Raw genomic sequence first — 23,832 nt, 5'->3', positions numbered from 1 at the left:
ATTACCCTCTTATGTTAGGTCCTAGGAAGAAACTCATTGGCTATTTGTTGACATGTTGGTCATAGGAACACAGCTGAAAAATATAGACAAACCATTAAAAAACTTACATGGAGGGTGACTATAAAAGTCACTGAAATGTAAAGTACTTGAAATCTTGGGATAAATTGCTTAAGAAATACAAAACAAATGGTCATTAATAAATAAAAGCAAAACTAAAAAAACAAAGGCTGGTATGCAAGGAAGCTATGTTAACTAGGACCAATTATTTCATGCTGCAAAAAACAAGACTGTACAGAAAGACATTTTTTCTTACTATAAAAAATTCTGCAATAGTGGGCACTGATCTGTACTCCATCATTTCACATCGTAGGAATAGGGGATGACTACAACTACAGGGAAGTAAATATAACCAGTTCATAACAATTTCTACATTATTTTTTTTTTTAAAGTTCAAGCCGTTGTCCTCCAGCACAGAATCTACGACTTGCTTCATAAAGTCCTTAAGGGCCTGAACAGTGTCAGGGAGGGGCGAGGGGGTGTCCACATTGACCTCTGACGCAGCGTCTGACGCACGCCACCGATGGACTGTCTCCAATATCGCCAATCAGTTTATAGGCGGATCAATAGCAGCCACGTACATTTCCACCAACCAGAAGTCACAGTGTCTCTTTCGTCTCGACTTGCAGTCCTTAAGAGTCGGTCAGATCTCCATCAGAGTGATCTTGTAGGCGTCTGCGTAGCTGTCGATGCTGAGGACGAAGGTGTCTTCGTTGGAGTAATGCTCGATGATGTTATCGTCCATGTTCACCAGGATCCTAAAACAAAGGACTCGGAAATTAAATTAAATTTGCTCCGAGGCCCCACAAAAGCAAATGGTTGGAATCCGTCTCCCCACTCACCCCTTTTTACTTTTCTTGTACACGTTGGCTATCCTCTCTATGGCCACGCCGTACTTCTCTGATATCTGCCAATGACGTAATGAAACAGTTTGTAATTAGGTGCTCTGCAGCAAATTAATTGCGCCTCTGAGTTCTTTCTGCGCCACTCACCGCATCCATTAGGCCTCGGAGCGTGGGAGACTTCAGCATCAGAGCGTCGAACACCTCGTCCGTCTCCTTTCTAACGTACAACAGCACTGCAGATAGAGGAGGAAGAATAAACCTGTAGGTGTCAGCAACAGGGCTAGTTTATGTAATATGTACATCTTGGTTTTAAACTATATAATGCAACATTGGGATTAGTAGCCTCTGTTTTTTTTACGTCTATTTAAAGTGGCAATAATGAAAAATGAATGATCATTATGGAATAACTGTTGCACAATATCAAGGCTATACAATAATGACACCACTGTCTGCCACCAAGTCCAATCCACTGAGGGAAATAATGCCTGAATTTATGACCCAAAAAGATGTGCTTCAGACATTGCACATTCAGGAGAGGATTAAAGCAGCTAGTAGTTGTTGGTAGTTGTCCCCAGTTGCATACGAGTATCTATGTACCTTCTTTGCAGTTACTGTAGCCCTACAGAAGAAACGGAAAAAACCCCTGTGTCCAAAACAGTGTCCTGTTGGTAGGTCCTAAACTTTGGATTTCACTAATTTAAATGGATATGCTCCTATGGATGACCAGAAAAAAACCCAAATACAATCACAAGTTGACACACCACAAAAGTGCTGACTTAACATTTAAATGATCACCAAAAAGAACTAAAGTATACTAATAGAAACAGCTGTTTCCAGGGGTTTTCTGGTTTGCAATGTTTCAAATGATTGTAGATTCACATGTAGGTTCATGTGAATCCTTGTTTAAAAGAAAAGGCAACCATCTTGTACCTCTCTTGTGCGTCTCCTCTTTGATCTGTTTGTGAGGTGACGGACACACATCTTCATCCGACCTTCTGAACATCCTCTTCACCAACACACTCCTGGTGAAAGCACACACAAAAGAAAGTGTCAGGTGCCATAAACATGTGCATTGTGTTTGCATTCGTGGTGAAACACACTTCCTCTGCATGGGTTGGATTTAATTTGTAAGTGTAAATGTCCTTAAAAATGTACACTCACCCCTCTCTCTCAATCTCCTCCGTGTTGAAGGTAAACACCTGCAAAGTATTATGCATTTTAGATTAATAATGTGGAATATTTAGGAAATATTCTGCACACACATGGATATTGTGACTGTATTCACGTATTGCATGTTGCTTTATTAATGCTGATGCATCAATGCATAAGCAGCATTCTACTGCTGGTTCAACCCATCATATGTGTCACGTGCATTGGCTTTAATCGTGTAGGATAGACTTTAATATAAAATCAGTGGATCTGAAAAAGCCAGACAAATGGTTAAAAAGTTAAATATTCCCTAGTTGAGCAGAAGTGTTGGTAATAAATAGTTTGGATCTGGAGGTAGAATGCAGAAATCGGGTCATCCGGAAACCAAACTGTGGCTCCAATTTCCCTTTTGATCAGTTGTTTCATTGGTGCATAAAGAAGAATATTTGTCTACCTGTCCAGCCCGCTGCAGGTTTCCAAAGTGCACGTCGGGGATGAAGAGTACAGGCTGAGCCTCCAAGTCAGTCATGGTCTTGAAATAAGTGGTGTCGGCCTTCTTGGGAACGGTTATTACGCCTACGCTTCCATCTTTCCCTGAACACGGGCGAAGCAAATTGTTATTATTATTATTATTATGAAAGAAGGTTTTGGCAATGTATTCACAGTAATTTCATGTCATCAAAAAGGAATTTTAAACTTCTACACTCCTCATATAGCACCCTAGATCATTTTCTCTGATTCAGATGCCAAAGAAAATAAATTATTTTCAACTCAAACCTTTTGACTTCTTGCGAAACTGTTTTCTCTCCTCGTCCCTGATTTTCCTTTCAGCCCCCTGAGAAAAACGACATCCAAACACATATGGAACAGGTCGGTCTGAGCAAATGACATGAGCCTCCTTTAAACACATTGTTTCTGCATGACATGGGTGTGCATGCGCGTGTCCCTGGAGGCTCACTGTGCAGGTGAGACCACTAGAGGGAGGGCTGATGTCACAACTAAACGTGCTCACACCTAAACGATGGTTCAGATAAACACACCAGAGAACATCGGCCACTACAGAAGATTAAAAAATGTAAGTATTTCTTTCTCTGTGATGCATTGTACGACAGATGTTACGTAGCTCCTTTACACAAGAATAATGTTGCATACGTTTGCCTTTTAATATTAGGAGAAAGCTGCATTTTAGAGCTACATGCGTTACTAGAAAGATTACTGTTTGTCTATTGGATAATAGATACCAATTCATATTTGTGATTCATAAAGATTCTTATGTGAATGTCAGATCTTGAAGTTTTACTTACATAAACTCTGAGGTTCACTTTTATCAGCACACAATTGCTAATAATAATAATTATAATAATAAAAATACATCTTTACATGGGAGCAGCTCTACAGAAAATGCATTGCTAAATGCATCTGTAATTTAACTGTAATTTCTGTAAATGATGGTTTAATAAGACAAGCACTTTCAACTCACCACCTTGAGATACATGCTACCATTTCATAAACATGTACTTAAGGAAACAATGATGTAGAATCCAGGCATCCAGCATCCTTATAACAGGATATGTATCATTCAATATATGCCTCAGAGGAAGTGATTTCTCACCTTGTCACAGAAGACCTTGATCTGTGAGTATGCTCTGTGCAGCGGCTTGTTGCTGCGGTTGTTGTAGCTGTACGTGTCGATCTGGATCATCAGAGGAAGACCCTTCACGCCCTTCTGAGAGGAGAAGTCTGTACTCAGACAGTTGACTGTGATGAAGATCTGCCAGGGTTAACAAAGGACCCAGAAAGAAGAAGGTTTTACATAATTCAATTTAAGAATACAATGAATTACAGTTTTTTTTCTTGTTCTTTTTGAATTAAACTACAAAAACATCCAGAACATCTTTCAATATTGACAGGAAATAAAAACTGGTCCTTGAGATGTAGGAAAACAAAATGAAAAAGTATACTTTAATTTTTATATTTAAGTACTTTTCATTAATTCAGTAATTTTCATAAGATGACTCTCACTCAGAAAAACATGCTGCTCACTTTAAAGTCTGTATTTCAAATAAATAAAGCATCTAAAAGTTTAAAGTAAAGGCCAGATTGTTTCTGCAGAGACACTGAGGCTCCTGGGAGTTTCAAAACGTATTTTCACGTCTGCTGCTTTTGTTTTGCACCAAAGGTTTCAGATATCAGATATATCTCAATTTGAAATAGAAATCCAACCTACATGTAACTTCACGCTTTCCAAGCACACTGGATCAGTGAGTATTGTATTTCTGCGTCCTATGTATTTACACCATAACATGATGTGCCCTGCGGTTCACTTTCTTACAAACCCAGATGAAGGCCTTATGATTGACTTTGTCAATAAATAACTAAGATGCTAAGTATTATTTCTCGATGTTTGATTTCGCCTCTGGCTCTTCTCATTCTGTCCTTTTAAGACCTACAACAGGAGGGATTTTCACATTAAACTACCTGGGCATGACAACCGCTTCTGCACTACAACAAATATATATATATATATATATATATATATATGTGTATATTTGTATATTTGTATGTATGTATGTATTCAGACTCAATGAGTCACAGAGATCATTAAGAGACAGAGCGGGATAAAAGTAGAGAGAGTCAATATTGGCTCAAAGAAGTGTGCTTGGATTTCCACCATAGCAACGTCTTTGTCCGCAGTGTGCTATTACAATGAAAGCGCCACACACACACACACACACACACACACACACACACACACACACACACACACACACACACACAGTCGATCGCATTCACACAGAAAAGAGGGCAAAACAAACAACAGAGGGTGGGACCGGGACTGGTGTGTATTGGCCCTTGGGGGCCTCTGGAGTTAAACAGTGACGAGGCTCTATTTAAGGAGTGGCTCCAAAGGAGTGAGCTTCACAGATAAAGAAGACAAACAAGAGCAAAAGTACAAAACACCCATCAGCTTCATGGCGGACAGCAGAAAATACACAAATAACCTCTTCATGCTTTAAAACACGTATTAAAACAAAATTTCGTTCCAAAGGACATCTATGTGTGTGTGTGTGATGCCGACAGGTGAGTTTGTTGCATCACAGAAATTTCTCCAGCGGGTTCATTTGTTTGAAAACACCTGAGACGGCACAAAAAAAACCTGTCCTGCTACTTTTTCCTTTTCCATCTACAACACACGTTCAGCCAGTGTAAATATGGAAGACCGGTTCCTCGTTCAATTACAGAGACCTTTACATCCCACAGAAAAGAACTGTCATTTTCATACCTTGGCCTCTTCGTTCACGTCCCAGGTGAAGGAGATGGCGTTGTAGGCGATTTCTTCAATGTTGCCGATTGTGTTGAAGCTCTCCTTGTAATCAGCTGTGAGGTCAAACAGATGGATGGTACATTGTTTTGTCACAAAAACTTTTCCAAAACAACTCTCGCTTGATTATACTGATGATCAAACATAATTTAACTTGCTAAGTTGATATCTGCTGTTTAAAATAAACTAACCAAACACCATATCTCCCCTCTACACACAGGATAAATTGGTAGATAAATGACAAAAGTAGGTAGCTATTGTTTTTAAGATAAGCAATGACATGGCACGCTTCAATTTTATAAGATAAAACCTTATCTGCTTGAGCAAACAAACTCTCGACCACTTCAAAGGCAGCGGGAGGAAACACAGGAGGCTATTTGGCTGTGAGAGTCGCATTAAAAGCCAGTCAGGTGAGCACATGGGCTGACCGCTGACCTGTGTGACCGCACACCAGAGGTACTTTAAATGGGTGCAATGCGGTGAAACGGGCTTGTGTTAATGTCGACACTATGAGACATTAATCAGGTAAATAATTCAGTCTTTAATAGGATTGGACCTGGAAAAGTGGTCGTATGGAAAGAAGGACGAGCACATCGTATTGGGTATAAGGCACTTTGGGCAGAATTTCTTTGGAGAAGCAGCTCTTCCTGCAACATTCCTGCTGGTCACATCTCAGAGCACCCCCCCCCCCCCCACCCGTCAGTGACGCTTCATTGACCTCCGACCTCCTCCGTCACCAGAACACCCGCTGCTCCAGCGGCCCACTGATCATTTAGCAGGTGCCCAAAGAAGCAGGGCAGGCAGCAACAGGCCTTCCTGCCAACATGCACCGTTAAATAGCCACATTCAAATGATCCGTCCTGTGACGCGGCCCGGGGGCACGGTGAGCCCCCTCCCCCACCCCCACCGCTATTCAAATCAGCTCTCTGGGCAGCTTCAGGTTACAGGCTGCTTCCAGCCTCTCATTCAACCTACTGAGCTGTTAGAGGTCCCCCCACTTTGACGTGTAATCATGCTCTGAAAAGTTGTAAATGATATCGATTCGAGCTGAGGTGACTAGTTAACTGATTGATTTGTAATTCGGAAAAAGAAGAGTAATTGGCCATTTTTATAGTCGATTTAAAATTTGTGGGATCTTGTTTGAAAGCAAATTCAAATAAAATTGGAATATTTGCTGGTTTCTTTAGTCTTAAATGATCTTAAACGTATCATCTTTCTGCTTTGGACTGAAAGAAGCAATGTGAATGTCAGAGATTAACCAATGTATTTAAAAAAAAATGTTTTCAGTGCTGTCATTTTAGGGAACTATCTTTGTACTGGTTGGAAGCAGATGTACATTTAAATAAGCCGATCGGTATCTGTGTAAAGGAACACGTGTCAGTGTTGGCCATGTGGCTCAGGCCAATAGACATTTGTTTCTATTTCTATTTCATAGACACAAAGAACTACAGTCTCATCATGCAAATGAAAAACGTAATGCCAAAGGGAATCATGCTGAAAAAGATACAACTCTTAAGCAGTATCTACATCTTTAAAAAAATGTCCTCATAAAATCATGAGACAGATGCTGTTCAGCAGTAAAACAACTGAAAGTCAACTTATCAACGTCTTTTGCTCAAAGGATTAGTTTAACATTTTAGAAAGTGTTGGTTTCTTTCTTGCTAAGAGTTCGATGGCGAGATTGATAAACCTGGAGTGCAGCTGTCTCCACTCCAACGATAACAACATCTGGTCAGCAGCACCTCTAAAGATGACTAAATAACACGTTGTATCTTGTCCGTCTAGTCTTTTTGTACAATAAACAAAGTGTAAAAATATGTGGTTGTGAGGGACTATTTCTTGTGAACGTGTTAGTAATTAAGCTCTTGAAGTGAGGCAGATTGCTGTTCCAGCCGTTATGCTATGCTAAGCTAACCAGCTGCTGACTGAAGCCTCATAACTTTTGTAGAGATATGAAAACGTTGTTTTCTTATCGAAGTCTCAAAAAGAAAACTAATGTTTATTTCAAAGAAAATCCAATTCATGCAAAAGGTTTTCTATCAAGTGACGGATTTCCCCTCCTCAGGAAAAACGCCCTGCAGTTTAAGTATTCAGTAATCCAAAAGAAAAAGTCGTAGTCTTGAGCCCTACAACGGGGATCCTCTCACAGCAGCTTAAATCTATCCCGCGGCGCCCATATCGGGAACAACAGTCACTGGTAAATAAAAAGATGCGTGTGAATTGTAGGCTGATTAGGATTTGTCTTGGTTCAGGTAAATATAGGAATTAAGATGAAGATCTAAATTGGGCCAGAATAACATTCAACAGACCACAACCAGCCAGGGTAACACAGCGGCTAGCATTCCTCTCCCTGTCCCAACAAGCTGTGCATAGGTGTGTGTTTTTGTGTGTGTGTGTGTGTGTGTGTGTGTATAGAGGTATGTGTGTGTGTGTGTCTCCTCCATCCACCCCACACATACCTCTCAATCTCTGGCTGGTTAGCAGGCCCACGCTTGTCAAACACAAGCCGCTTACAAGCTTCTCACACAAACACTCATTCAACAAGGGCATAAAAAAGGCTCGGTTTGCATTCAAATCCATCAACTGAAAAAATGCCTGCAGACAAAAAAAGGTTGAAAATGGCAAAATCCAATATGAAGACTCAGCTCGGCAGCGTTGGGGGGCGCTGCTAGAGTTTGCAACTTTTGGAGTTGTGTTTTGCTCAATCTCTGGGGGGCAATGTCGAAGAGATTAGAGGATTAATGTGGTGTGTCCCAACAACAGCCAGACATTAAGAGATTCAAGGGTGTGTGTGTGTGTGTGTTTGCAGGGCAGCCCAGTCTCTTGTCTGATGGAGGATGATGGCGGGCAGCTGAACAGCCTCAGGCAGACAGTTGGGTGGGGGCTTGTTTGCTCTCACTTCTGTCACGCCTTGTTTATTAGCTAAGTGCATTCCAGCTGTCGCAATACCATAAATCCGACATTGTCCTCTGCGATGGGTGTTTTGATTCATGGAGGAATTTGCCGTGGTCCACATTGAAGCACATAGAGGAAGTCGGGGAAGAAGGAGTAAGAAGTGAGCCTCACCGATGTCCAGGACTCTCTGTTTGGCCGTGTGCTGCCGGGAGTGCCAGTACTTCCAGTACTTCAGCTGCTCGTCCCGGTTCTTGTCTTCGCTGAACACCACCATGACCACGCTCTGAGAGGGAGAAACCTTTTATTCCATTCAACCTGGACATCTGTTCTCCTGTCTTGACACTCAGCTTGGAGTTGTGTTTGTTGCTGTGAAAGTACCAACAACTCTTTAGCATTCACCAACACGTGTGTTTTGTGTGTCTGCCGTGTGGTGCTGACGTTGGAGACTATGAAAGATGCTCAAACGCTCCGTGTAGCTGAGCCGCCTCCCACATCAGAGATATTGACTTGACCCGTTGTTCCGATCACTTTGATCACAGGTAGACCCAAATTGATTCTACAGGAGGAAAAAGGTCTCACCCGAACTTTGCTGATGGGGTGACGGAGGCGTTTGTTGGCACTCAGCTCGTTGAGCGTCACGCCGTAGAACTGGCCTTTGTTCAGGTAGGTCATCGGTCCCTCGCCCTGCTTCTGACGAAGCGAGCGGGTTGCGTCCAGCGTATACTGGAAGCTGTCACTGCGCACGCACACACACACACACACACACACACACACACACACACACACACACACACACACACACACACACACACACACACATAAAGAGAATAACATGTGATTTCATATGACCAGGTCCTGAGTAGACTGTGTGGTTTAAATGTGCATGACTTACACTCCCTCCTGATGAAATAAGAAGTCCTCTGAAGCCAGAGAGGAAGGTGCATGAAACTTCTGTTGAGAATGCTTGAGACATACGGAAAGAGGGAATTATTTGTGTCATTGTCATTAATAAATTTCTGCACTTCAGGCAGTCAGCAAACACTTGTAGCTTCTTGTTATTAATATTAATAGAAAAGGGACAGAGTATTCTTCTAGAACCCAGTGAAATAGTTTAATAAATTATCTTGTTTCTGGGGGTCTGTACATCCGCATCCAAAATCGACTTGACTACTTTGGAGATTTTCTACACTTTGACTGTCATCTGCAGGAATGAAAGAAAACGCAACTAACATAACTATCAGCAACGACCAGCTGTAATGTGACAGCCGTTGGCCTCCTCTCACCCCGTCTCTCTCCTCTTCGTACGGGCTGTCGGGCGGACTCAGCTGGTCTCCTTTCCCGTACGAGCTGTGGCTGACGGTGGTCACCTCGTACGGACTCTGCTCGTAGATCACCCTCGACGACTCCTCTCCCTCCCCCCTGTAGTGGACACCCGCTCCCGTCGTGAAGACGGGCGCGTACGCCTCGGCCTTCACCGCCGCCCCCGCTTGCGGCCCCCCGTCCCCGGACGCCGCCTCGGTCAGGCTGCTGAAGTGCTGCCGCTTGTGCTCCTCGGGCTCCGTGTTCAGCGACAGGTTGACGGGAACAGACTTGAGGACCTGAACGCGGTTGTCCACCGTCTCCACCTCGCTCTGGCTGTCGGGGTTGCTCGGCAACACGGACCTGAACGACCACAAGGGTGAAACTGGAATGTAGGACGTGCGTATTTCGGCACGTTTCACCTTTTAGAAACGGCTATACAGTATTTTTCATGAAAACTGCTGGGCACAACCATGTGAACAACCGAGGTGTGGAATGACTTCTTGAGATGAATAAATGCCAACATGTTTCTTATAACCTTCTAGGATACTCACAATGAGTTGTGATGAGTGACACCTAATGTAACCATAGCGTATGTTAATTTATAAGAATCCTCCTGAGGACAGCTTTAATCAGCTTACGATTGATTTGTATCAAAATCTTTGATTTGAAAAATGTACAGCTCTTACTTAAATGTTCACATTAAAATGTGTATGACTGCAAGAGGAAAAGAAAACACCCTCACGTCTTCTATAAAACAGGCCTGGATTTTTGCCATCTCAGTTTCCCTGATTATGACTTTATTATCTTTTTGTGGATTCAATGTTTTAAAAACTGGAGACATTTTGTCATTAATCATTTTTCTTCTGCAGAGATCAGATGCTTGTAGCCGGAGCCTCTTACATTTAGTATAAGTGTTTCAGATGAAACAAGACTCACTTGTCTGTAAGATGTGCACACATTCGAACCAAAGTATGCTTCCTATCACTATTATGTTACGGAAATTCTTAATCCAACTAAAAGCTGATTTAATTAACTGATTTTTATGTAACCTTATCAAATACGCCTGCAACATGTCAAATACTGCAATCACTGAGCTCCAGGATTTCATTCAACACATTATTTGGAACATCTGCCGAATACTTCATGTTGGTAGAATGGTTGTATTTCTGTCTGTACGCCGAGCCAATAAGCAGAAGACCCAAAGTCACTGACCTCTTCTGCTGTTCCTCTGTAATTTCAAGGACTTTGGGAACCGGCAGTAACCTCTTTTCTTTGGGCACCTGGAAGGGAAGAAGAAGGATGTGTGATCACAATGTGTTGTCATGAAATGTCTTGTAGTTACCATCAATTCATTCGAAAGGAGTACCAGTGACCAATATCATGCTTGGATCATATTAACTTGTCTTTTCAACAGTCGGTGCCTCTTGACAGTACCACAACTCTAAATGAATATGCTTATTAAATAATAAGCATATTATGGTTGCAAAAACTTGCATTCCTCAAAAAGCAAAAAAGGTCCCGTGCAATGTAATACATCCAGATGTAGCATCCACTTTCTCATAACGTCAATCTGATCTTCCTTAAAGTAAAAAATGGTGTAGAAATGTTTTTTAATACTCTATCCAGTTTATTATCATAGAAAAGCATAGCATCCCCCATCCTGACCTTGTAGTAGTCGTAGAGCAGGCCTAGCGCGTTGGCGCTGTCCTCGTCCCCGTTGATGCTCATCATGGCCTTGGTGGCGGCGGTCAGCGGGTTCTCCAGGTACGACCTCCATGCCTCGTCCTCGCTGGTGTAGGCCCGTCGCACTGCAGGGTAGGAGCTCTCGTTGGGGACCACCACCACCAGACGCTTACTGGGAGACGTGCACGAGCATTTTAATTCAAGTAGCTTTTAACTTCAGATGATAATGCAAACCTGTGCTTTACTTTTTTTTAAAGGTAATTTGTCATTATGGTGGACATTTTCTATATGTAATAAGTCATTTAGAAAAATGTACAAGTTGACTGATAAGGAAAAGTGAACTAAAGCCCTTTTTTAAGCTTGTCTTGTGTGTTTACGTGGGTTTGTCCCTCCACTGTGAAGACCCACTTAAGTCAAGATCACAGACCAGTTAAGCACACCCTGTTGTCAAAACATCAATGAACTTTTGAGGTCTCTGAATGTGTCAACTTGCATTTGTTTACTATGAATCGTATCAGCATGTCACATGTTCCAGCAGAGCTTTGGAGTAGTCATTAGTAATCCTGATAATTGCTCTGTTTCTGTCTATTCATTCAATTTGCTTGAATCAGGAATAGTTTCAGGAAATATTAAGCAGGGAGTATACCATACGCCTTCAAAGCTAATTTCCAAGATGAAATAACTAACTTGTATAATTATTACTGATATGATCTATCTAATTGGAATGAACTCCTGTCTTACATCTGCCTACCAAATAAAACAAACCCATTTGTCCTGCCTCTAATTTGTGACGTCACACAGATGTTTACCTGGTGGACACAAGGCAGGTGGTTTTCATTTTTTACATTGGCCTACAAATTCTACAGACAACTTCTCTATGGCAACCGACTTCTGCAAGTAGGGAGCGTATGCAGGTATAACAAAGGCCAAAGACAAAAGCTTCATCTGACTAAATATTACCACTGTGGATCATAATACTGGTTGTCACCATAATACATAAGAACAATAATGTAATGATTATTAATACAGTTATTACCATTTATAACTATGAAAACGAAAACACATACATGTATGCTGCTATTTTTGATCTTAGAGGATAGAAGATATTAAAAATGAGGCTGTTGCCATATTGTTAAAAGTTTAGGACAGAAAACTGCTTTTCTGGTGTTGTAGAAATAGCTTAAGCACAAATGTTTGACTTTCTACATCTAAATAAAGTTTGTGATGATACAAAAGGAGACAGTAGGCCCAAACAGACCCATCATCGAGCACTGCATTCGAGACTAATTTAATGCAATGCAAACGTTAAAGCGCTAAAACTCTTTATTTTCAAAATGATAAATCCGAGTGTTTAAAAATGTCACCCTTTCCACTTTGCGGATTTTTAGGTCAGTAAAAAATGGCGAATTTTGCTGGATGAAAGTCCGCAGCACCGAGTGTATTTGTTTCTTCCGAAGAAAATAGTAATATGCTTGACGGAGGAGGTCCAAGAGTAAGACAAACAGTAAGCGACACTTTCATCCGGAGACACGACCTCCATCTGCATTTAAAAGTGTTGTTTTCTTTAATTAGCAGGTAAGAAGAAAACTGTTCCCTTCAAGTTGAAGCCATCCGAGTTGCTCGCCGGCTCGATCACTTACTTGTCTCCTGCCTCCTGTGACATATTTCGCTTCCTCTACGATCCTTCCTTGTGAAACTGGACTTTCAAGTCGGAGCAGGTAATAGAATGAGTGAGTCCCAGAAGTTGGGCTACAGGTAAGTCGACTTTTTCTCGCCCCGCTTCTTTTCTCTCCCCCCCCCCTCCTCCCCTTTCTGTCTTTCTCTCCCCCCTCACTGTCTCTCCTCCGCTCCACCTGGCAGGTAAAGCCGCTTTTGTCCCCAAGCAGCCACGGGCTCCGATTGTCCCCTATAAATTAAGACTTACTCTTACTCTTACAAATCTACACACATCTTGACATCCATTATAATATTTGCCCTGTTTTGGTTTAATGTCAACGCGTCAATTTTAGCTGAAATTCTTTCACATGAAAAAAGAATCGAAGGTAAAGGGGCGAGCCGGACGCTGATTGGCTGTTGCAGATTGAACTGGGCTGCGATTGGCCGGGGGGTCAGAGAGGCGGGCCTCACCTGCAAGCAGTCATAAAGACGTGATTAGAGAAACTGAGACAATTACTAAGGATTAAGGATTATGTCAACAAATATTAATTTTATTCCAGAAAATAATTAGGTTGAGTTGTTTGTTTGAATGGCAGAAAGTATTTTCCTAGTCATTCGCAGATCAACAGGTTTCATCCCACAGTCCCTGATTTGACCTTTTATAATGACATGTCTGTTTGCAGGTAATCTCACAGCAGACAGAAGGCCGGGAGGAGCACTGTCATTAACTGACACAATGCTATTGTCTCTTAATGAACCAATTGTATTTGGTGATCCTATATTTGGGATTAACCTGCCAGAGAAAACAATGTGTGTGTGTTTTGGGCAGGGGGCGGGGGGGGGGGGTTCAACTGACCCCCAATATTGTTGTTTTTATTATTGCTGTAGATGGATGCATGGTTGAAGTAATCCTAATGGAAATTGCATTGTTACAGTTATGCAACAAATGTTACATGCAGTACATGAAACAAAGTAAGGAAATTATAATGATAGATTAGTATTGACCGGTTGAAAAAAGTAAAAATACAGATAATCTGAATAAGAAATGGAACCTTAACTAAAAACTTGATAATATTAATAGTTCTTTAAAGTTCTGTACATTGTTAATAACTTCTGGTAGATAATGTCTCATATTGGTATGGGTAGTAGTGATTATGGATGTAATCAATGTTGACTTGTATTCATTTAATACAGAACAGTTGGGATGCAATTTACAAACTGGTTCTATGTCTTTGGAAAGTGTTTGCATGACAAAATGCAGCAGTTTGCTTGTGACTCCCTTCAGGCACCCTGATATGGAAATCCAAAAATTGTTTTTCAGTTTCAGTTAAACCGTCGGTGGAGTTGTATGTGTGTGTTTGCATGTGTGTGAAGGGCGAACACATGTTTGCGTGCGCTGTGGATGATCCCTGCTTTCCTCCCTTGTCTAATTTGTTTTACAGAGCACCTGTGCCTTTGCTCAGTGTGTGTTTGAATGGAACTGCTGGATAAATACAAGCTGAGTCATTTTCTTCAAACAACACACTGTAGACAGAATGACAACAGAGAGACCAAAAGATATGATGAATAGCTCATGTATTCCACACATATTTCTATCGAACTTTCTTAACACTTTGATATGGGTGGATGACTGAATAAACTACTGAGAGCCGACCTTGCTTGCCCTTGGGTCAATGCCCAGAGCCTCTGTTTGAAATGAATGTAAACATCTCTTGCTGGAAAGTCAATCAAACGGATTCACAAAGATGCAACACGACTACAAAACAGACGCAAAACCGCTTTAAATACACAAGAAGTACTAAGGTACCCAAATTTCCACAAACAGACACGAAAAAGTGTTGTTTTGTATACTTTCTATTGCAGGTTTTTCATAAACTTCTGTTTTGTTACTTCAGGCCTAATTTTAAACTTGTTGTTACACTGTTACAACTGATGTCAGGAAACACAAGAAATACAGTTAGAAAAAATACATAACTGCCACAAAGAGACCAAAAAATAATATTGAGAGTCAAGACATTCATTTTAAAATGTAAACACAACAACCAAAAATCATCACAAATAGACATAGAATCACTACAAAGAAGCACAAATTAATATAAAGACATGACCACCACAAAATGAATATAAAACAATTAGAGAGACATGTGAAACGACCACAAAGAGTGCGAAAAGTTTAGCTTGACTTAATGGGGTTGATGGTTGTATTGTTTTTCTTCCTCCGTGGGCCTTTCCCTGCAGGCTTCCTCCCAGCTGGAATGTCTGCCCTTCATGACAGCTGGAATAGTGGGACAGCTACTGTACAAGCTGCCACAAGCAGGCATGACAGGAAAGTGATGGGCCAAGAGCCACAGAATACCTTCCTGTGTGTGTGTCCCGCTGTGTGCGAGAGGTGAAAGGTGTATCCCGCATACCTGGAGGGTTTTTTTGGAGGGAGAAGCAGCTTGTCTGAACTTGGCCGAGATTAGGTGTCAGAGTCTACCTGTTTGAGCACAGAAAGACACAGCAGAGACAGACAGAGAGTTATAGAGGCGGGGGGGGGGGGGGGGGGGGTTGTTGTCCAGCAGGGTGGAAAACATGGTGGGATAGAAGAAGAGGAGGATGACATGGAGAGGAAGGTGAGAGGGTTTAGAATAGCAGATTGAACCCTCAAACATCCATCTCTTAAATGAATAGATGAAAAACATTTCAGAGCAGTTGTCCAGAACAATGATGTCCATGACAACACATGACAGGTGGTTAAAGTGTTTGTAAAGACATATATTCCTTTAACACAGTTACTTCTACACTGCTTTAAAGAAATCCTCATCTGATAAGATCTGACAAGAAGAAACATCTGTTTTTGGTTAATCTGTTCATAACTCAATTTGGGCAACATGTGAATATTCTCTCTTTTTAAGGGTCAAAGCTTTGTGCATTTTAGGTCACACAACTTCCATGAGTATTTGCACACCCAGCCTTTCCTCGCAGAACTGAGCCGAATGGAAAAGTTACCAGCATGTGCATGTGTTGTGACTTTCACAGCTTGTGTACAGCTGGACCGGTCCCGTAACATTGCGGCAAAACCTGTTGGTTTGGAAAAAAAAGGGACAGCATGAGAGGAAGTTGCCAATGGGGAAGAGGAAATCAAATTTCCTCTTCGCTCAACAGCCTGCACAGAAACAAGGTCCCACGGAGTCCCTGACAGTCTGGTTTCTCGCTCTCGTGTGTGTTAAGGTTTGCATCTTTTTGCAAGTATTTTTCTTGACCATGGCTTACCTGCTGGTTATCTGGTTTATGCCTCTGGCTGTTCAGTGACAACCCGAAACCAGGGGGCTGTAAGAGATCGTTTACGACAAAAGAATCCTTAAAAAAAGAGAGACTTGGCTCAGCCAAAAGCCTGAAAAGACCTGAAAACCCTTGTGGCGGGAGGAAAAGACCCAAATGCTGGACACAATCTGAGGCTGTCTGCGGCAAACCCCTGCTCATTCATACGCACAATGGACGGCCATATAAAATTCTTCTCCACTATTGAGAAGCTGACACCTGGAAGATTTGCTTTCACACACAGGCCCTGGGGCTGGACAACCGCACACCCAAAGCTACGCTAGCAAGTCCCTGCACAACAGCATCCAGGGTGGGTCGAGGGAGGGTGAGGGTGAGGGTGGGGGGGGGGGGGGCTCGTTGTTTCCCCTCTCTTCTTTCTTTTTACCTTTTGCCTCCTCCTGAAAGCATAATCACATCCTTCTCTCGTGAGAGATATCCCCCACCTCTCTTCACAAAAGACTCAAAGGATTGTCTCTCTTAGGATGAAGGGGGGAGAAAAGCAGGAAGCTCGGGTGGTGGGGAGGGGGGGGGGGCAGGATGCACAGTTTTCTCACAATGATAACATTTCGATAGGAGAGTCATGACACCTAAAAGGTCCGGAAGATTTCCATCTGGAATTAGTGAAGTGACAGTTTATGGAAATACATCAATGCAACTATTTGTAAAAAAAAAAAATTCCAGAACTATTCACAGTTGGATGTTATTGGGGTTGTGCGCAAGTCTTTGTTTCCATCATGTGAAAAGTGTTGCAGTCAGTTTACATATTAGCTGACAGTCAAATACAGAGCAGAGGTGAACAGCTCCACTGTTCCCACAACAGAAGTCACAGATAGAAAAGATAAACTGATGCAGTCCCATGAAACGCATCGGGGTATGGACAAGTTGTGTCGCATCTGTTAATACAAGTACACACTTATGAATTCTGTCAAATATGGCGGGTGAAATAAGTATTGAACGCATCACCATTTTTCTCAGTAAATTTCTAAAGGTGCTATTGACATGAGATTATTACCAGATATTGGTAACAGCCCATGTAATTCATAGAAATAAAGAAATCCAAACCAATACATTCAGAACATAAGTTATGTGTAATAAAATGATGCTAAAATCTATAAGTAATAAGAAAGCACCATTTAGCTCCAACTGTACCTTGCTGTAAATATATTCTTTTGGTTTTCGGGATTGTTATAATCATAATTCATTATTTAAACATTATTGCTAGACTAGGTGTGTTTCAGTATTACAGTATGCACATGTTGTGGATATTGTGCCACAGCAATTGATTTCTCCCACTCAATACTCGTTAATACACGTTTCATCATACATACCTGCCCTCTTGTGTTTCTCTGGGGTAACAGCCCTCCTTTTTAATAACCGAGCACTCAAAATTGATGCAGAGTTTGGGATTCCATGCGTACTCATTAATATCATTAGACCTCAACTTCAAACATAAGATCACAGTTTACCAGTTTTCAATTAAAATATTTTATATTTTAGGAAAACCTGATTTATTTTCGTCCCCAAATGTCAGTATATGTGGATATGCACTAAACAAACTCTGCCACACGGGGGCGACACCACTGTCAAGCATTTGCTTCAACACTGCATTCGTTCAGTGAGCCATACGGTGCGTTCACGGAGTCGCTTTATCATCGTAGAAATGAACGTCTCCTTGGGAACTTCCGTGGTTCCTCCAGTTCCTCCATTCAATGCCTACAGTTAGGAAAAAAGCACCGTGCCAGAAAATGAATCTCAATTACTTTACCTTTAACGAATAAAGTAAAACGAATATGTGTTACACTATCATTACAGAAATGTCAGTTTGGGATTTTGCAGCCTTCAGAAACTGGCAGACATGGAATTATCTTTGCGCCACACCGAATCTTACTAGAGTCTTTGAATGCAACTGTATCCTTCAGCTGTCTGTGAACCGAGCAGCTGTTACACGTTAGTGTGCCAGTACGCATATTGAACGACGCGTACTATTATTTTGAGAGGTAAGAAATGCTGTCCGTTTAAACCTTTATAAGCTCTAACGCATCGCTGATACGTTTCCGGTTAGCATCAACCAGAAGCCCAAGCAAATATTCAGTTTAAGGTTACACTGCTAGCTTACGATATAGCTTAGGTTAGCATGTAGGCTAACGCACGTTACAGCTCGATTAACACAGGCAAATACTATTAACGTAACTGGTGTCACCTCGACCACAGTGAGCTAGCTTAGCTTATGTGTCGTGGTAACTTTATGGTTTTATATCAATAAGCCTAACGGGAGGGCTTTTGTCAGTAAAGACTCAATTTAAGAGCCGCAGAGAATGAGTTAAACATCAAGATGCAACCAGTAGCTCAAGTTAACATTTTGCGATTTCTCTTTGTAGTCTCATAATATGCATGTCCCCGATATTAGTAACTGCATTATATACTTCAAGCTCTAAGCATCAATAAAACCAGTTCTAAACTCCGCTAGCTAGGCCATCGTGTTGCCTTTGTGCTTAGCAGGCGAGCTAGTTTACCGCTAGTTACCTAACCTAACTACCGCTACATTGCTTGCTAACGGCATACTATTTCTAGACTTTGCCAGTAAGCAAACGATCAATTACCATCTGAACAAAGTGGGCGAGCACCTAAAGTCCTCAGATCGTCGGGGGCCTTTACTTTCCCAATCACAGTTGAATCATTTTTCAGTAAAAACTAAACTCTCGCCCTTGTGTACGTCAAGGTTTGATAGCCGTGCCTCTGTATTGTCTGAAGCACCTGCATGTCGGTTCACGTTTAAACACAGCTTCATCTTGTTCACGTTGCTCAGTAGCTGCTTTTAGGCTTTGGGTTTGCCCAGCAAAATACTTTTAACACGAGCAGCATTGAGAGAATTGCCAGTTGCACAGACCAAACCTTTCGATAGACACACCCAAACTTTAGCTTTGCTATCACAGTAAACATGGTGTTACGCCATCCTCCTCTTTGGGGACTGTGCCCAAGGTATTAATAGTCTTCTACCAAGTGACTTGTTTATTGTAGATATCTACCAACCAGCAACAAAACAAACTAAGTTATTTCCATAGCACTGATGTGAATAGGTAAACAATAATTAATAATTAAATTGTTTCTTTACCCCCTTCAGGTTTTGCCAGAATGGCTCGCGGGCATCAAAAGCTTCAGTCTCAGCAGAAAAATGCTAAGAAACAGGCAGAGATGAAAAAGGCCAAGGGTCATGATCAAAAGACGGCAGCCAAGGCAGCGCTAGTGTTCACCTGCGCTGTGTGCAGGGTGAGTGTGACGTCTCAAACGTGAGACCCCAAAAACCAAAACCTCACACTGGATGGGACAAAGACATTTATTTTCCATTTTAAGTTTTTTTTTTTTTTTTTGTTCTGTTGGCATTTGGTCCCTCTTTTAGATTTGTATGAAATCCTTTGATCACTGAGAAGCTATATCTTACAAAGAACATCCTCGCAAAGTTCACAAAATTATAAAATAATGTTTGTTGGATGTATTATTCCTTCCTGCAGTCCCAGATGCCTGACCCAAAAACCTTCAAGCAACACTTCGAGAGCAAGCACCCGAAATCCCCTATGCCCCCTGAGTTAGAGGGAGTGGAGGCATAAACAGTCACCCTGGATAGCAAACCGGTTTCCTTCAAGGCCCTGCACCAACTCTGCACTTGTCTCAGTCTGACAGCAAATGGATGATTTAATGTAATTAACATGAAGCGGTTAACTTTGTTTATGCTAAACAGGCCAGGTTGCCTTTAACACAATGCTTCCTCTCATCCAGTCATCTTATTTGCTTGTTTAAATACATGCAGAACTAAACTTAAATACCTGTTTAATCTGGGCCACTGAAGATCTGTACGATTCAGGAACAATTCAAGTGGCAAATGGGATTTTCTCTTTTCATTCACACAGTTCCTCAGAGCAGAATGCCTCATTTCCCCGACGTGTTGTGCACATTGGAGAATGTCTTGCTGCTAACTCGTACCTCATTATCTGAACCGTTCAATAAACCTTTCTAGCAAATATGATACACACCTCTGTAAAACAAAGCTTTGATTTTGCTTAGAAAATTCTGATTTTATATTTTCTGCAAACAAGATAATTCCATCAAAATGTACTTTGAGTATATGATCAAAAAGGTGGCTTTTTCATTAGTTAAATATGGAATTATTCCAGTGTTGTCTGCCATATGATACTGTAATCTTTCATCTGACTAATCATTTTATGTTGGGTCAAAAAATTTGAAATGTTTCTCCATTTCCAAGTTTCTACATGAGTTGTAAGTAAATCCATTTTAACAGGTGTGTCAGTAACATGTGTCCTCTTGGAAAATGAATGCTTCAATGATGTATTATAGCATTTTATTAAATTTTACTTTGTTGTATATCTGAGATTCATTTCTTAAAATGAAAACCTTTCTGCTTGTTTTAACTGCATCAGTGGAATTAACTTATCTAATAGCTTTTAGTGTTGGGCCAGGCTCACATGGTGTAAAGGTTTTTTTTTCTTCATATAATGTATGTCAATGTGCAATAGTTAATATTTGTTTACCCACTAGTGCATTTAATCAGTCGGAAGAATTCATATAACCATTTTAGGGCCGGTTTCAGACAGCAACTTAAAATTCCTGAGTTATTTAACTGAGATGAGGGAGTCTGAGTTTTCACATGGAAGCCTTGAAGATTTATTTTTGCCCTCCTGTCAGACGCTCAGAGTAAAATATCCCCTTTGCTCAAAATGAAACCTGCATGTCTGTCCTGAGAGTTGAAATTATTGCTCAAAGAGCACTGCAACTAGGCACGCAATTGATGTCGGCTGTCCTGTCCTGAATTGAATATACAGTGGAGAGTATTTGATACACTTCAGGTTTTCCAACTTACAAAGCATGTAGGAGTCTAATTTTTATCATAGGTACATTTTGCAGTGCATTGCATAACGCAAGTATTTAATACATCAGAAAAGCCAATCATAATACTTGTTGAAGAAACCTCCAACGATTTTCTATTGGGTTCAGGTCTGGAGCCTGGCTAGGCCACTTCAGGACCTTGAGAGGCTTCTTTCTGAGCCGCCCCATAGATGCCCTGGCGGCGCATTGTCCTGCTGGAAGACCCAGCCACGACCCATCTAAAATGCTCTTACTGCGGGAAAAAGGTTGTTGGCCAAGATCTTGCGATACATTGCCCCATCCATCCTCCCCTCAATACAGTGCAGTCGGCCTGTCCCCTTTGCAGAAAAGCATCCCCAAAGAATGGTGTTCTTGGGGTTGTACTCCTCCTTCCTTCAAACAACGGCGAGAGGAGTTGAGACCAAAAAGCTCTATTTTCATCTCATCAGACCACATGACCTTCTCCCATACCTCCTCTGGATCATCCAGATAGTCATTGGCAAACTTCGGATGGGCCTGGACATGCGCTGGCTTGAGCAGGGGGACCTTGGGTGCACTGCAGGATTTGTAGTGTGTTACTAATGGTTTTCTTTGAGACTGTGGTCCCAGCTCTCTTCAGGTCATTGACCAGGTCCTGCTGTGTAGTTTTGGGCTGATCCCTCACCTTCATCATGATCATTGATTCCCCATGAGGTGAGATCTTGCATGGAGCCCCAGGCCAGAGGGAGATTCACCGTCATCTTAAACTTCTTCCCTTTTCTAATAACAACAGTTGTTGCCTTTTCACCAGGCTGCTTGCCTGTTGTCCAGTAGCCCATCCCAGCCTTGTGCAGGTCTACAATTTTATCCATGATGTCCTTACTCTGGTCTTGGCCATTGTGGAGAGGTTTGAGTGTGTGGACAGGTGTATTTTATACAGGTAACAAGTTAAAACAGGTGCAGTTAATACAGGTAATGAGTGGAAAACACAAGGGCTTCCTAAAGACAAACTGACAGGTCTTTGAGAGCTGGAATTCTAACTGGTTGGTAGGTGATAAAATACTCTGTCATGCAATAAACTGCAAATCATACCATGTGATTTTCTGGATTTTTGTTTTAGATCCTGTCACTCACAGTTGAAAAGTACCTATGATACAAATTACAGACTCCTACATGCTTTGTAAGTGGGAAAACCTGCAAAATCGGCAGTGTATCAAATACTTGTTCAGCCCATTGTAAGTCCTGGTCCATAAGTGATTTGCATTTTTTATGACTTTGTATTTGTATACATTTCGAAGTGAACAGGATCGTGGTGTTTTGTCCTTATTAAAGCCTACCAGTTATCTTTAAAATCTTATAGACACTGTCCGATTCCAAACTTGTTTGGCAATGATGAATAGATGGGTAATGCTGTGCTTCCCGGACGAGCCCTCATGTTAAGGAGCGACAACAACGCCAAGGTCGAGGCAAAACCCCCAAAGGGGACAGTTTATCATGACACATGACTGGCATAAGGTCAAACTCGAGACCAGGGTCTAGTGGCAGGCAGATGAGTGAGAGATGATGGAACAAGGAGGCACTTATATAGGTGAAGTCCGCACCTTCATCCAGGTGCCCTCCATCACTCATCAGGGAGCTGCACCTAGGACTCACATCAAATCCACCCATATGCACACAGACACACATTCACAGCAGGACATAGCATTAGACGTAACAACTGATTGAAACAATTCCACGGCCGTACTCAGGCTTTTGTTTAAAGTTAAATGTGCACAATCCAAGTGCATTGATATTTCCACATTCACTGGGTGTGAAATTAATTAACTTTTTTCCCTTTGTTTAACTTTTACAATAGAGAATTGTACAATCACAGCTCAGTTTTTTTTCAATCCACTGTGAACAAGCTTAACTCAGAGTGAAGAAACTCCACTCAGGGTTAAGCTCAGAGTTTTGTCAAATATGTTTCCCTGGTATTAGCTAGATAAACAAGTTTATGTTACTGTTAACAGTGTCTGAACCCGTAAGTTGTACGGCACCAAGAAAACGTAACTTCCTTAGGTTTCTCCTGCTGTGACAGATGCATCAGTTTAGCTTAGTTCAATTACTAAAAAGATGAGTTGTCCCCCCATATAATAAACAAACTGACCACAACACTGCATTCACTGGTTTGACTATCTTGCATTTTCTTTATGAAGGGCCATGACATAATTTTCTTTTCCATGTATACAGGAAACTACAAAAATGAAGCCACTGCCAGGCGGCCTGTTTTCTTAAAAGGGTTGGACTAAATGAGTCATAGCCCACATCATTCCTCCGTCTCCCCCCCACACATTAATCCTTCTTCTTTTCCATCTGTAAACTTAATATAAAAAACAACACACGGTAGCTCATACAAACGGACACACACACACACGTCTGGTAGAGCTCCTATGTGTGTTCTGGCCGAGTTTGGATTAAAGCACAGATGGACCTACAGGAAAAAGCACTTCCACAATATTAATAAGTTGGACTAATTAGTTGATTAGACTGATTGGTAATTCGATTCCCATCTGCAACTAATACTATTTTCACAGGAACGTATCTCAGCTTGAAGGGATGTTAAACTACTGCCACGGATTACCCCGATTCTGGTAAGCAGTGATGAATGCTGTTTTTTGTGTGTGACAGTGTCTTTGAAGATCTAGGGTTCATTATTATCACAATTGTGTATGTGCATTTTTCTTTTCATGAAAACAACTCAGGGTTCTGAAAGATAGTCATTTA

General features: G+C 41.5%; 2 protein-coding genes across 2 annotated transcripts; one reads left to right on the top strand and one right to left on the bottom strand.

Moving 5' to 3' along the window:
- Positions 1 to 493: 493 nt before the first annotated feature.
- On the bottom strand, positions 494 to 12,972 carry grhl2b (grainyhead-like transcription factor 2b). Its single transcript, XM_037474629.2, has 16 exons — positions 12,894 to 12,972; positions 11,236 to 11,425; positions 10,783 to 10,850; positions 9,552 to 9,930; positions 9,161 to 9,231; positions 8,848 to 9,004; positions 8,440 to 8,551; positions 5,335 to 5,429; positions 3,664 to 3,822; positions 2,829 to 2,886; positions 2,506 to 2,645; positions 2,064 to 2,101; positions 1,833 to 1,924; positions 1,050 to 1,135; positions 900 to 964; positions 494 to 815 (listed from the first exon to the last, which is right to left on the bottom strand). The coding sequence occupies exons 1-16, from the start codon at positions 12,914 to 12,916 to the stop codon at positions 701 to 703; spliced, it is 1,848 nt and encodes a 615-aa protein (XP_037330526.2). The 5' UTR covers positions 12,917 to 12,972; the 3' UTR covers positions 494 to 700.
- Positions 12,973 to 18,072: 5,100 nt separating this feature from the next.
- On the top strand, positions 18,073 to 20,589 carry znf706 (zinc finger protein 706). The gene is made up of 3 exons (XM_037474064.2): positions 18,073 to 18,209; positions 19,334 to 19,479; positions 19,722 to 20,589. Exons 2-3 carry the CDS (start codon positions 19,345 to 19,347, stop codon positions 19,815 to 19,817), a joined length of 231 nt encoding a protein of 76 aa, XP_037329961.1. The 5' UTR covers positions 18,073 to 18,209; positions 19,334 to 19,344; the 3' UTR covers positions 19,818 to 20,589.
- Positions 20,590 to 23,832: the final 3,243 nt, after the last annotated feature.

The sequence above is a fragment of the Pungitius pungitius genome, chromosome 17, assembly GCF_949316345.1.
Source record: "Pungitius pungitius chromosome 17, fPunPun2.1, whole genome shotgun sequence".
Lineage (NCBI taxonomy): Eukaryota > Metazoa > Chordata > Actinopteri > Perciformes > Gasterosteidae > Pungitius > Pungitius pungitius.
The sequence above is the reverse complement of the archived record's forward strand: the minus strand, read 5'-3'. Positions and strand labels throughout refer to the sequence as shown.